Below are 13,171 nucleotides of genomic sequence, written 5' to 3'. Positions count from 1 at the left end.
TCAGAAGCAACAAAGCCCCATGGAAGAAATACACCAGTCTGTGTGATCACGAGGTGTCGATCGGATCAGGTATCAGGCATCAAAGAACAAAAAATCAAATCATTGTGAATGAAGGGGAGGGCAGATTGGGACAATTGAATCAATCTGTAGGCAACTGGACACCCCCTTAAAGAAGGGTCGGGCAGGGGAGGAGACCAGCCAATCAGGGTGCAGTGTAGCAAGGATGAAACATACAACTTTCCTCTAGTTCCTAAATGCTTACCCCCCATCTACTATCATGATCCCAATTCTACCTTGAAAAGCTGGCTAGACCAGAGGATGTACATGGGTGCAGATAGGAACTGGGAACACAAGAAATTCAGGATGGATGATCCCTTCAGGACCAGTGGTGAGAGTGGCGGTGATACAGGGAGGGTGGAGGAAAAGTAGAGTAGAAAGGGGGAACCGATTACAAGGATCTACATATAACCACCTCCCTGGGGGATGGACAACAGAGAAGTGGGTGAAGGGAAATGTCGGATAGTGTAAGATGTGACAAAATAATAATAATTTATAAATTATCAAGGGTTCAGGAGGGAGGGGTAGCGGGGAGGGAGGGGAAAAATGAGGAGCTGCTGATACCAAGGGCTCAAATAGAAAGCAAATGTTTTGAGAATGTTGATGGCAACAAATGTGCAAATGTGCTTGACTCAATGGATGTGTATATGGATTGTGATAGGAGTTGTCCAAGCCCCCAATAAAATAATTTTTAAAAAGCATGGGGGGAGGGAAGGGGCCCCTCAGTATGATGAGATGGTGGGAGGCTCCCATTTCCCCTGGTTCCATCTGCTTGGAGCACTCTTCCCCTTCACCATTTAAGGAGTTATATCGACTACTCGTCACTTAGAACTGAGCTTAGCTATGATTTTCTCCAGGACGTGTTCCTGGTTCTCCCCCATATTCCACAGTGCCTCATCCAAACACCAAACCCACAGCCACCGAATCAATGCTGATGCACAGTAACCTTGTACTGGGGTTTCTGAGACTGTACATCGTTATGGGATCTGGCGGGTTCATCTATTTCATACTGTTCATACTGTCTGAACTCAACCCAATCTTGGGTCTTCCATCAGAAGGCCGGTCTTACATGATCTGACGACAGTCCCTAAACCTGAAGGGAAGTCTATTTTGTTCCCGGTACACCCCCAGGGTCTGCGACAGCGTCCCACAGGGTCATTTCATAAATATTACTGAGCAAATGAATAGGAATTACTGTGATAAATCAGGACAACCGTACAGAAAAATAAAAGTAGCACCGAACTCCCAAATAATGAAACAATCCATACGATAAATCAAAGTGGGAACGTCCGCCCTCCCCACTCTGCCAACAGCCTGGGGGTGGACGCCAACTAGTGAAGCAGGAAGATGACAAGCACAGGGGACAGGCAGGCAAACAGATCGGTGAGGTCGAGCCGACTCTGACTCCTGGCCATCTCATACATGACAGAGTGCCACACTGCCCGGCCCTGCACAGCCCTCCCGATGCAGCCTGTGCACCACTGCAGCTCCCACACAACCCATCTCACGCAAGGCTCCTCCATGTGATGTCCGTCTCCATTGCCTGCTCCCCCCTGAGGATACGTCCAAAGCCAGCAGGCTGGACAATGTCCAGCTAGGACCTTAGGCTTTCAGTGGTTACATTGCCAGGCATTTCTTCCTGGTCTGTTTTAGCATGGGGGCTCCCCGCTGGGTGCCCCCCTGGTATTCCAAACATCCAAACCACCACAGTAAGACAAAATGACAGCGGAGCGGTGGAAGGAAGGTACAGTCCATGCCCACTGGGCAGTGTCAAGAATTGTTGGAATGCACAGTGGGCCAGGGCAACACGGATCTCCCCGAGAGTGCAGGTCAGAACTGAGAAGCCCACAGCGGGGAGGGAGCTCTGACCCTGGCCCCACTCTCAAAGGTCTTTTCGTCTTTGTGTGCTGGAGGGCCCAGCAGTGCCCGTTCTTTTCTGAGCCAGCGGACAACCTAGCTACAGCTCTGCACACAGCTGCTTACGAAGTTCCCGGTGGAGCGGTTCCCTGTGTCGGTTTGGCGTTCGCTCGTTTGTGGAGTTGAGTCGGGGTAAATGCTGACAATGAAATCACAGCAAAGCCTGCCTGTTCTGTGCCTCGTCACTCCAGGCAGCCCACAGGTCATCCAAAGACAGTGACTCCTCCAGATGCTGTGATTCAAGAAAACCAACAGTCTGAAACGGGGAAGGGAACGGGAGGAATGAATGAATAAAGTACTCTCTTGCTTTGTTTTCCTGTTAAAGATAGAGCATCCAGGCCGTGCCACCTGGAGACGCGTCTGCTGGTCTGTGAGTGCTCACCTCCCTCTCATGAGTGATCAAGCCCTGCCATGCCCTCCTAATACTCAAGCGAAGCTCACACATCTGAAGAGCTTTGGAGGCTCCTAGAAAACTCGGCGGTGTCTTATTTGTAAGCAGGGCCAGGATTATTCCCGTGTCAGCATCTGCCTCCACTCTAGCTCCTGACGCTGCATGCACAGAGCTGTCTTTTACTTCAGGGATTCCTCTGCTCCAATTTTGTCTCCCGTACAGGTCTTGACCCTTGCTAGATTATAATTAGTTGCCCCGAGGATCCTGGAAGGGACTCATTTCATGGGGTGAAGCCTTCTGTTAGACAGTGCCAACTCGCCCGTAGTCAGAGTCTATGAATTCCAACCCAGAGCTGGCGCGGCAAACGTGACCCAGAGAAATCCGTCTTCTGTGATGGCCCATATTTGCCATACTCCAGACAGGCCTCTCCATAAATTTGAAATTGTTTTTCCCAAATCTCATCTCTTTTTTAAATCACCGTTGAGTAAGTTTTCTTCCAAAGCCGCCTTGAGAATTCTTCTTGCAACAAAAATAAGGACTGCTTTTCGGGGGGGAAGAACTGCAGGCTGCAGAATCTGACAGCCGAGTTGCAACGTGAGGCGTGTGAGGGTAAGAGTTCTCTGGGCTCCGAGCTGGATTAGTGAAGAAAATGAGGGGCGGCCATCTCTGGGGTCTTAGGTCTCGTGCTCTCCCGGGAGATGCCACCAGTCAGGTTAAGGCTTTTGCTCTCTGGAGAAATGGATGCAGTTGGAGAATGCCATTCTGGCGAAATGGCGCTTTTTCTTTGTCCAGATTGGAGTACTCTTTCTCCTTTTTTGGGGGGTGGGGGGTGGGGAGGGTGGCAGGAAGGATGGGCACCACGGTGGTCTTGTTTTTATCTTTGTCATGGAACCTGGCATGAGGAAACTGGTTGTAAGAGGCATAAATCACTGGAGTCCAGGCCTGGCCCTGCCTGGTAGTGAGCTTCGTGCAATGGGAAGTTTGCTCTTAGACACAATGGAGAGGCATTTATTGTGCTCATGGGCACAAGAAAGAAAGCTGTAGGCTGCAGAGGCTGCACTCAGCAGCTGAGGGGCGAGGTGCGCACATGCAGTGGAAACCCAGACATGGACACTGGCCCTCCTCTGTGTTCAGCCCTCGGCGTTCCAATCTGTACAATGGGCAGGCTGTGTTACATCTGTGGTGGGCCGGCATTGTAAGTACTGGCATGCCTTTCAGTAGACAATTATTCAGACACCAAATGCAGGTAATAGGAGTGGGGCTGGGACTGCCGGTGGGGTTCTCCTGACCCCTCCAGAGTGCCGAGGCATGCTTGGGAACTCGATGCGCCAAGGAACAGGCTAGACAAATGACTGGCCTAAAGATCTTGACATTCCTTTGGACCTGATCAAGGAGAAATGCTTGGATTATTCGACCTCTGAAGGACAAACGTCCCTGGATGCGCAGAGATGGATGCTGTCAAATGACCCTTCAGCAGCTGAAGCTACAAACACAGGCTTCATGAGGCTTGCGTCTGAAACACCGGATGGAGGCCAAGCACTGTCGGGCGTGGGGTGGGGGGTTGTCTGCCGTGTCTCCCACACTCTCATCCAGAGCACTGGCTGAGGGGGCGCTGTTGCTAGTGATGGCTTTGAGTGTGTGTGAATGTTGCTGTCATATATTTCTTTGCTCCCTCCTTCTGTCACTCACTCACTCACTCACTCACTCACTCACTCACTCACTCACTCACTCACTCTTCACGAGTGCTAATTAGGCACCTCATTCTAGCCCAGGAATAATTGAATGGGGAATGGAGAGGCCACTGAACCCCCTGGAAGGCCACACAGAGAACCACAGAACAGCAGCAGTGGTGCAGGACTTGACTGAAGGCATGCTGAGTGCAGCCAGCCCCGTGACAGGCTGGGAGAGGATGTCCTGGGGGAAGGCTCAGTGGTGAAAGGCACACCTTGGGGTGATCAAGGATAGAGAGGAGCCTGCTGTGGGTGGTACCCACAGAGAGAAAAAGAGAGAGAGAGAGAGAGAGAGAGAGAGAGAGAGAGACACGGCCGGGCATGTGCATGGAGGAGGGGGCAGGCCCTATGGAGGCCCGTGCAGAGCAGAGGCTGCGGAGGATTCACCATGGGTGTTTGTCGTTCGGTGCCTCTGAGCGGCACCAACTCACAGCAACCCGTGTGCGACAGGAAGAAACACTGCCTGGTCCTGCGCCATCCGCACACTTGCTCTTGCGTTTGCACGCATGCATGCAGCTCTGTATCCATCCATCGTCTCAAAGGTCTCCCTCTCTTTCGCTGGCCCACTACTTCACTGAGCATAATGCCCTTTTCCAGGGATGAGCAACATGGTCAAAGCACATGAGACGAAGCCCTGCCACCCTTGCCCTAAGGATGCACTGGCCTTACTTCTTCCAAGGCAGATGCGTTTCCTCTTTTGACAGCCCGTGGTAATTTCGATAGTCTTTGCCGCACCACAGCTCAAAGGCATCAATCTTTCATTGGCCTTCCTTATTCAACATCCAACTTCCACACGCATATGAGGCAACAGAAAAGATCATGGCTTGGGTCAGGTGAACCTTAAATCCTCAAAGTTCCCTTGCTTTTCACACTTTAAAGAGGTTTGTTGAGCGAGGTTACCCAACGCAATGCATCCTTTCATCTCTTAACGGCTGCTTCCATGAGCAGTGATTGTGGATCCAGGCAAGACAAAACCCCGGACAATCTTCATCTTTTCTCCGTTTATCATGTTACGTACTGTCCAATTGTGAGGATTTGGGTCTCCTTTACACTGAGTTGTAATCCACGCTGAAGGCTGAATCCTTGATTTTCATCAGCAACTACTTCCAATCCCCCTCACTTTAGCAAGCACGGTAGTGCTATCTCCACGCTGCAGATAATTAATGGACTTCCTCGAATCCGGACACCTTCTAAATGGAATCCAGTTTCTCTGACTATGTGCTCAGCACACACATTGAATAAGGACGGTGCGAGGACAGGTCCCGACACACACTTTTCCTGATTTGAAATCATGCCGCATGCCCTTGCTCTAGTCATACAACTGATCCTCGTCCAGGTGTGACATGAGTAGCCTGGGATTCCATTCTTCTCAAAGCTATCTACAGTTTGTCATGATCCACATCGAGTCCTTTGCACAGTAAATAAAACACAAGTAAACATCTTTCTGGTGTTCTCTGCTTTGAGCCAAGATCCATCTGACATCTTGTCCCAGGTCCTCTTCTGAATCCAGCCCAGACCTCTGGCAGCACCCTGTTAATGTGCTGCTGAAACGGTTGTTGGAGGATCATCAGCAAAACTGTACTTGAATGTTACATCAACGTTACTGTTCTATATTGTGAGCATTTATTTGGGTCACTTCTCTTTGGAATGGGTACAAATATGGATCTCTTCCAGTCACTTGTTTTCCAAATTGCTTTTAGTGCACCTTGAACTTCTTCCTTCAGCACCATTGGTTCTTGCTCATACGCTACTTTTTGAAATGGCTCAATGTTGACTAGTTCTTTTTGGTACTGTGACTCTGTGTATTATTTCCATCTTCTTTTATCATTCAATATTGCGCCCATGGAATCTTTCAATATTGCGGCTCGAGGCTTGAAATTTTCTCGCGTGCTTTCAGTTTAAGATACACTTCATTTGTTCTTCCTTTTTGGCTAAATCTTTGCATATTTCATTATAGTATTTTATTTTGTCTTCTTTGAGCTGCCTTTAAAAATTTTCTGTTTAGCTTTTCCACTTCATTTCTTTCACAAGCCTTAGCTGCACTACTCTACGATCAAGACAAGCCACCACAGTGTGACAAACTGACAGACAAGTGGTGATTCTTCAGCACCGCATGGCAAAATCAATGCATCCCTGGGGAAATCTCATCTGTTCTTTCAACTACCTGGCTCCAGGCCCATGGGCTGCGGGTGGCAGGTCTCACCTGGGAGAAGGCTCAAGTTGGGTGAGGAGATTAGGGGAAGAAACACAAATAGGGAGAGGCGGGCAGTGACAGCGATGGGCCTGGGGATTTTGGCACTTACAGCGAGCAGCAGTTTTTGGGTGACACTTGCTGGCTACGTGACCCTGAGCAAAACCTTTAACCCCAGGTTCCTCATCCAAGATCCCGGGATCTTACTGCCTCCTTCAAGAATAAACGGTGGGCTGGGCACCTTGAAATCACCCCGTACATGATGGCTGCTGCCTTCATGGAGAAGGGAGAGGGATGAGGAGGTAATTTAGGACAAGGATGAAGCGGCAGCACATTTGGTTAGTGCTGTACCCCTGCTAAGCCCTTTCACCCACAGGAAGGGAAAGGTCATAACCACACCCCAAGTCTATACATGCCTCTCTCCTGTCTCCCTCCTCCTGAAGTCCAGCCAGGAACAGACACTTATGAATCAAGAGCAATACAATGGCGCAACTATTTACAGTGTTTCCTATGTGCCTGGGACAGTCTTCAGCACTACACACGTGAACTCCTTCAAGAGTCACCTCGGAGGGAGGTGCTGTCTTTTGCAGTCCCATTTTCTGAGCCGAAGCACCAAAAGGTCAAAGGGCTGGGTCAAGGCCACAGAGCTAGTAAGTGACTGGCCTTATGGGGCCGGGATCATCTACATAACCAGCACCAGGCTCTCTGGTAAAAAGGAGAGCTTCAGAGAGAGCGCCTGCCCTGGAGGGTGTCACACCTCACTTCACGGGCATAAGCAGATCTAATGGAATGTGCTAGGTGCTTTTGTAGTGGGGTCAAAGTACCAAGGGAGCAGCAGAAATGAGCTCTGACTGTTCATTTATCAAACCCGCACTGAGCACTGGGGCGCAGTCAAACCCTTTTAGCTGGCTTTTCTAGCCCTGGTCTTGATGTTCCCACAAAACGATTGAGTGCACCACAGTCTTGCAAGGGACTGGTTTGTTTCCTGTGAAAATAGTGGCTTCAAAGTCCACTCAGTAAAACTGAGCCCCTATGGTCCAACCAGGGGATCAGTTGGTTTTGCCATCTTGCTAGGCCTACGTAAACACCAAGCCGACAAGGGTTCAGGGGGCCCTCGCTTTCATTAAGAAGAGTCCGGAGAGGAGTGGTCACTGAAACCTGGGTGCATGTCCTGAGAAACGAGGCCCAGAAGACACTGCTGTCATACTGAACATGGGTTGGGGGCTGTGGCGGGCTGGCTTGCCCACAGTGGGAGGGTTGAGTGACATTGGGCAGAAGGTCTGTGAATCAGAGCTGGGTGCCTGTGGGCGAGCCCAGCAGAGAACACTGGTCCGAGTAGGGTAGGGGCCTGCGAGTAACCTGTGCAAGGGTGGCATGCCTCCCCCATGGGCAGGGTAGTTGGAAGCCGGTGGGCAGAGGAAATCTGGTTCGTGTGGGATCAGCTAGCGGTACCTGCCCAGTGACTTAAACATGGATGCTGGTAGTCTGGGGAAGGGCAAGCAGTTGCTCAAAGACTCCAGCCTTTAGGCTGGATTACAACTCAATGTACAGATAACAAGAATCTACACATCATTATAAACCATAGCTCCCAAAACTTATTTAGCCTACAGCCCCCTTTTCAGAAAAAAAGAATTACTCAGTGGTCCCCCTGGCAGCTGAAAGCATTTTTCCCATAGCCTACACTCCAGGATAATGCACAGGGATCTGCTTTTGCAGCCCCCTGGATTGTTCCAGTGCACCTGGGAGGGTGGGATCACCATGCTGAAAAACATGGTGATAAAATGAGAAAAGGCCACAATTGTCAAGCATTTCATTTGGCTCGCATTCACAACCCACACCCACGGAAGCAGCAGCGGGAAAAGCAAACAACAAATGGCACCAGGCAACTGTGCTGAAAGATTTCTTGAAAGTGTTAAAAAGCCAAGGTGTGATCTTGAGAACATATGCCTGACCAAGCCGAGGTATTTCAGGAGCCTGACATGCATGGGGAAGCCGGACAATGGACTCAGGTCCACACGGAGTGCTGGTGTTGGTGAAGAATACTAACTGTGCCGCTCACTGCTAGAAGAACCAGCCAACCTGTCTTAGCGCACCCAGCCAGTCTGCTCTGGAGGGGGGATGGCTGACTTTGTTTGGACACGTTATTAGAAAGGACCAGTCACTAGAGAAGGGCCTTATGCTGGGGGTAAAGCAGAAAAAGAAGCCCGTCAACATGAACTGGCCCAGGGCGGCAGCGAGGGACTCAAGCAATAGGGGTTGTGAGCATGGTGCAGGACTGAAAGTATTTTGTCTTTCTGCTGTAAGTTAGGGTTGCTGTGAACTGGAACTGACTTGACAGTATCCAACAAGAGCAACAACAAAGCACGCCTCCTTTGAGAATCTGTTGTTATTGCTTACTGTTCACTACATATACTAACGATGGTTCTCCCTTCCCAAATACTCCGGAAGAGCCTCATGTGCTTGGCTCAGTTATAGATAAAGGCAACACCCATGGAATGGCGGATGCCAGTGGATGTATCTGGCTCATTCCGAGCAGTCTAATAGCTACTCAGAAGTCGGAGGCATAAGCCATCTGCATGTGCAATGCAGACAGAGAGGCCGACAAGCTCCCATGACACGCCTAAAGGTGTCGCCATGTGGTGCAAATGGAAACAGTTAATGCACTGCGTTGCTAACTGAAAGAGTAGAGGCTGGAGCAACCCAGAGGTATGTCAGAAGACAGCTCTAGTTGGTCCATCTCCCCAAACTGAGCCACTGAAAACCCCATGGTGCACCATTCTATTCTGAGACATGTGAGGTGCACTGAGTCAGAGGTGGCCTGATGGCAACTGGAAGAAGCGAAGGAGCGAGCTGGGGCTCAGTGGTGAGAAAGACTGAGGCCATCTCTGCTTTGGAAATTTCTATTCTACCACAGGAGACCATGAAGAACCAGTAGTTGCACAAATAAACATTTTAATTCCACCTGTGCAACGTATTAGGAAGGGAAGGAAAAGGGTGCTGGAGAGCACATATAACAAGGGTTAGGGAAGACTTCATAGAGGTGGTAAGGACTGAGTTAAATGTGTGTATGTGCATGCATGTGTGCGTGTACAAACACACACAGACATCTGTACTGAAGGAATGTAATTAAGCGTACAGCATTAGAATGGGGCGCGAGACAGGTGAGCTGGTGTTAAAACGGTCAGCTTTAATTACTCTGTAGTGTACTTGGCCCATCTCTTCATCACTGCTCACTGACGCCTCTGTGAGGCTTCTCTGGATTTCGCTTGGATTGGGGAAAGCTTTGGTGCAAAGAAAGAGCTCAAGACCACTGGCTGGAGCACAATTTATTTTTGGATCCCTTTTCAAACCTCCCCTCTCTCTCGGTCTCTTAAACCCCAAACTGAGAATGATTCCGAAGGGTGAATCTCACAGCTAGGAGACAGCAGCAAGCTGCCACGGCTAAGATCCCATAGGTGGGTCACTGAGAGCTACGCGAGCAGGACAAAGGCACTGAACACCGCCGGACCTCGACTGCCTCATCTGTGAGATGGCCCGGCAGATGCTGTAGGTGGGCTCACTTGACACTTGCCCTCCCTCGTCTACTTCTCCCTTTCCTAGCTCCACGAGAGAGGCCCCAAACTCAACACTCACAGTCACGGCCTGACTGAACACAAGAGTGGCCAGATATTAGACTCTGGCCACAAGTCTCTGGGGCGTCTTTTCTGGGAAGAAGGCAAGGCCTTGATGGGGAGGCTTGGTGTCTTTTGCACTTGTCCTACTTCCTGTCTGAAAGGCAGACTTTCCAGAGACATGGCAGTCATTTCGTGACCATGAGGAAGGAGGAGGAAGACAGAAGATGCCTGGTTCTTAATTGACGGTCTTCCAGGCCTGGACCTCCTGTCATGTAAAAGATATCCAGTAAATCCCTTATCTGTTTGGGCTTCTCTTTGATCACGTTTTCTGTAATGTACAATTTAGCACACGATGTAGTGGTTACACATGGGGCTATTAACTACAAGGTCAGCAGTTTGCAATCACCAGCCACTCCGTGGGAGAAAGACCAGGCTTTCTATTCCCATTAACAGTAACTGTCTCAGAAACTCAGGAGCCATTCTACCCTGTTCTATAGTGTTCCCATGAGTTGGAATTGACTCGATGGCATCGAATCTGGTGTGGTTTGGGTATTGTTATAAAGAGGATGAAATGGAACCAACTCCATAGCTTATGAAGATAAATTAGATCATGTGTGTATAGCGCATGGCCCTGGGCCCGACACATAGCAAGCATTCAGTGAACATATGGCCCATAGGCTGCAGGCGGTGAATAAAGAGGAAGAGGAAGGGAGAGCGGGAAGGCTGGCAGCCCTTTGTGGACGCACTGACTGGAGTGTGGGGCAGGACGCTGGGCAGGGTGGGTCCTACCTCGATCGCTGAAGTCGTCCACCAGCACAATCTCGGCGATCAGCTCGGGAGGTGAGCGGTTCAGCACGCTGTGCACAGTGCGGAGCAGCGAGGACCAGCCCTCGTTGTGGAAGGGGATGATGATGCTCGTGTTGGGCAGCATCTCCAGGTAGCGTTTGCTGTTGCAGCTAGAGGGAGACACAGAGGAGAGGAGAGGACAGCTTCAGCTCCCTTTTCCCCAACAGTTCCATTGGCATATAATTCCACACAAGGCAATAGTTTAATCACATCACGAAGAGAGTTGCACCATCACCACAATCCGTTTTAGAACATTTGCTTGTACTCATTGTCATGAGCGTTCCGCTCCCCACAACCTCCCCTGCTATAACACCAAGGAACCATTAATCCACTTACTGTCTCTGTACATTTACCTGTCCTGGGTTTCATGTGCAGAAAAATACTTAAAACAAAGAAATAAAAACTAACAGGAATAACAGACGAAAACAGGCAAAAACTTCAATAAAAGAGAAAGCATAGACTATTAGAAACTAGAACAAATTTAAGTAGATCCTAAGGAAGATCCAATATAGGGTGCTAGGTTTTAACCTAAGTGCATCTACAACCATCGCTTTCCCGTGCAGCATTCAGCGTGTCCAAGGTCAAATCCGTAGTCCATGGTCAGAGGGGATTCACCAGGGCTTCAGTCCATGTCTATTTCCTCGTAACCGTTTTGAAAAATGGAAACCAGTTTAAAATGAGTCAAAATGGAGATCAAACGAGATTACAGTTTGCCCTAACGACATCTGCCAGAACCGGCTTTACACTGCTGTCTGTCTGCTTGCAGGACTGGTCACTTCCCTCACCTACGATGGGAGGGATCCACGCAAGGCTTCGTCCACGTGGGGACCCTACAGATGGATTTGGGCTTCCACTGTCCTCCAGGTGCTCACAAGCCACGTTTTAATGCCACTCTCTCTTTTAGATCTGGATTAGATTATTTACAGTCATCAGATCACACACTTCAGTGCTCATCTGGACAAGTGAACTCTAGCACACAGCTCGGCCAATAGCAAACCCCACTTCCTCTCCTGTCTTTAGGGCAAGGTGAAAGCTGGGGACAGCGCAGTCCCTTCAGAACACTTCTACCCCAGGTCCCGCCTCAAGCACTGGCGCGCTCCGCACACAGGCTGTCTAGAAGGTCCGTGGGCCCGACTCACGTAGCACACGAGCAGTTACCTCGAAGCAGGGCTGATGGTGCTGCATGCTATACTAGAGCATCTTGTTTAGTCTCCTTTGTGATAAACATTACGCCCCATCCCGTGTTTCCACATGGGGAGACAGCCAGCCCTTGAGAGCCACTCAGGCCGCTCTTCTGTCCTTGGCTTCTGTCCTTGGCAAGTTCTGAAGGGCACACTGGCTGTTGTGAGCTCTCCTGCCCTCCGTGAGCTTTGCAGCATCCACTGTCCTCTGCTCCACGTGCACCTGCAGTACCCACTGTCCTCTGCTCCACGCGCACCTGACAGACTTCAGGGAAAGGCCGCACCCCTGTGGGCAAATCCTGCAGTGGTGTGAGTGTGTGTGTGAACCATGCTATTATAACCCCCCAGAATTAACAGGAGGAGCCCAACTGAGCAGCAGACAGTCCTTAATACCGTCACATATCTAGTTGGTGTTCACATTTCTCTGACCTTCGTATGTCTTTTAACAGGTGGTTTAAATCAGGTCCACAGACTGCATTTGTCTGGAATGTCTCCAAAGTCTATTTTATACTTTTCTACCCCTTCCACCTCCCCAGCCTTTTTCCCATAACAATTGCCGTTTTTAAAAAGAAACTGAATCAGTTTGCTACTGAGAACTCTGTGACGTCTTTTAAAATGTTCCCCTGCCCTGACCCCTAACCTCCTTAGTCCTTATAAACTGGTAGTTCGATCTATAGGCTTGGCCTGACTCGATCAGACGTCTGGCAAGCTCTTCCTCAGTGGTGGTGGTATGGTGTTTGTATGTTGTCAAATTGATTCTGACTCGTAATGATCTTTGACACGTGCACCTGCCCCATACACTTTTCATCTTTATGGGAACAGATCGTCAAGTCTTTTCTCCCAGGAAGCTGCTGCTGAGTTTGAACCACTCACCTATAACCACGTTCTGCAGGAGCACAATGAAGTGTTCCGGGAGTCCCGTTCTTCTCAATGTTACCCACACTTTGTTACTATCCACACAAGCAAAAGCCTTTCCAGAGGTAATAAAACACAAGTAAACACCTTTCTGACATTTTCCCGAGTTAAGCCAAGATCTATATGACTTAACCAATAATTTCCCTCATTCTATCCCCTCTTCTAAATTTGGGTTGGCTGGCTAGGTAGCTGCCTTCCAAATTTCTTGGCTCGATTACTGGGTGCTTCCCGTGCTACATCAGCTTTTTGAAGCATGTCAGTCGGCATTCTGTCAGTCCCTGAATCCTTGCTGTGTACTGTGCTTTCCAGGCAGCGTGAACTTCTTCCTC

General features: G+C 49.7%; 1 protein-coding gene across 3 annotated transcripts in view; it reads right to left on the bottom strand.

Moving 5' to 3' along the window:
• GALNT10 (polypeptide N-acetylgalactosaminyltransferase 10) overlaps positions 1-13,171 on the bottom strand; it is a 270,449-nt gene that overhangs the window by 106,476 nt on the left and 150,802 nt on the right. For all 3 annotated transcript variants that reach the window (XM_075541867.1, XM_075541866.1, XM_075541868.1), the window contains one exon: positions 10,690-10,856. In XM_075541867.1, the coding sequence (XP_075397982.1) occupies positions 10,690-10,856 (167 nt within the window). The remainder of the gene's footprint in view (positions 1-10,689; positions 10,857-13,171) is intronic.

This window comes from Tenrec ecaudatus, chromosome 2, assembly GCF_050624435.1.
Source record: "Tenrec ecaudatus isolate mTenEca1 chromosome 2, mTenEca1.hap1, whole genome shotgun sequence".
Lineage (NCBI taxonomy): Eukaryota > Metazoa > Chordata > Mammalia > Afrosoricida > Tenrecidae > Tenrec > Tenrec ecaudatus.
This window is presented reverse-complemented; position numbering and strand designations above follow the sequence as displayed.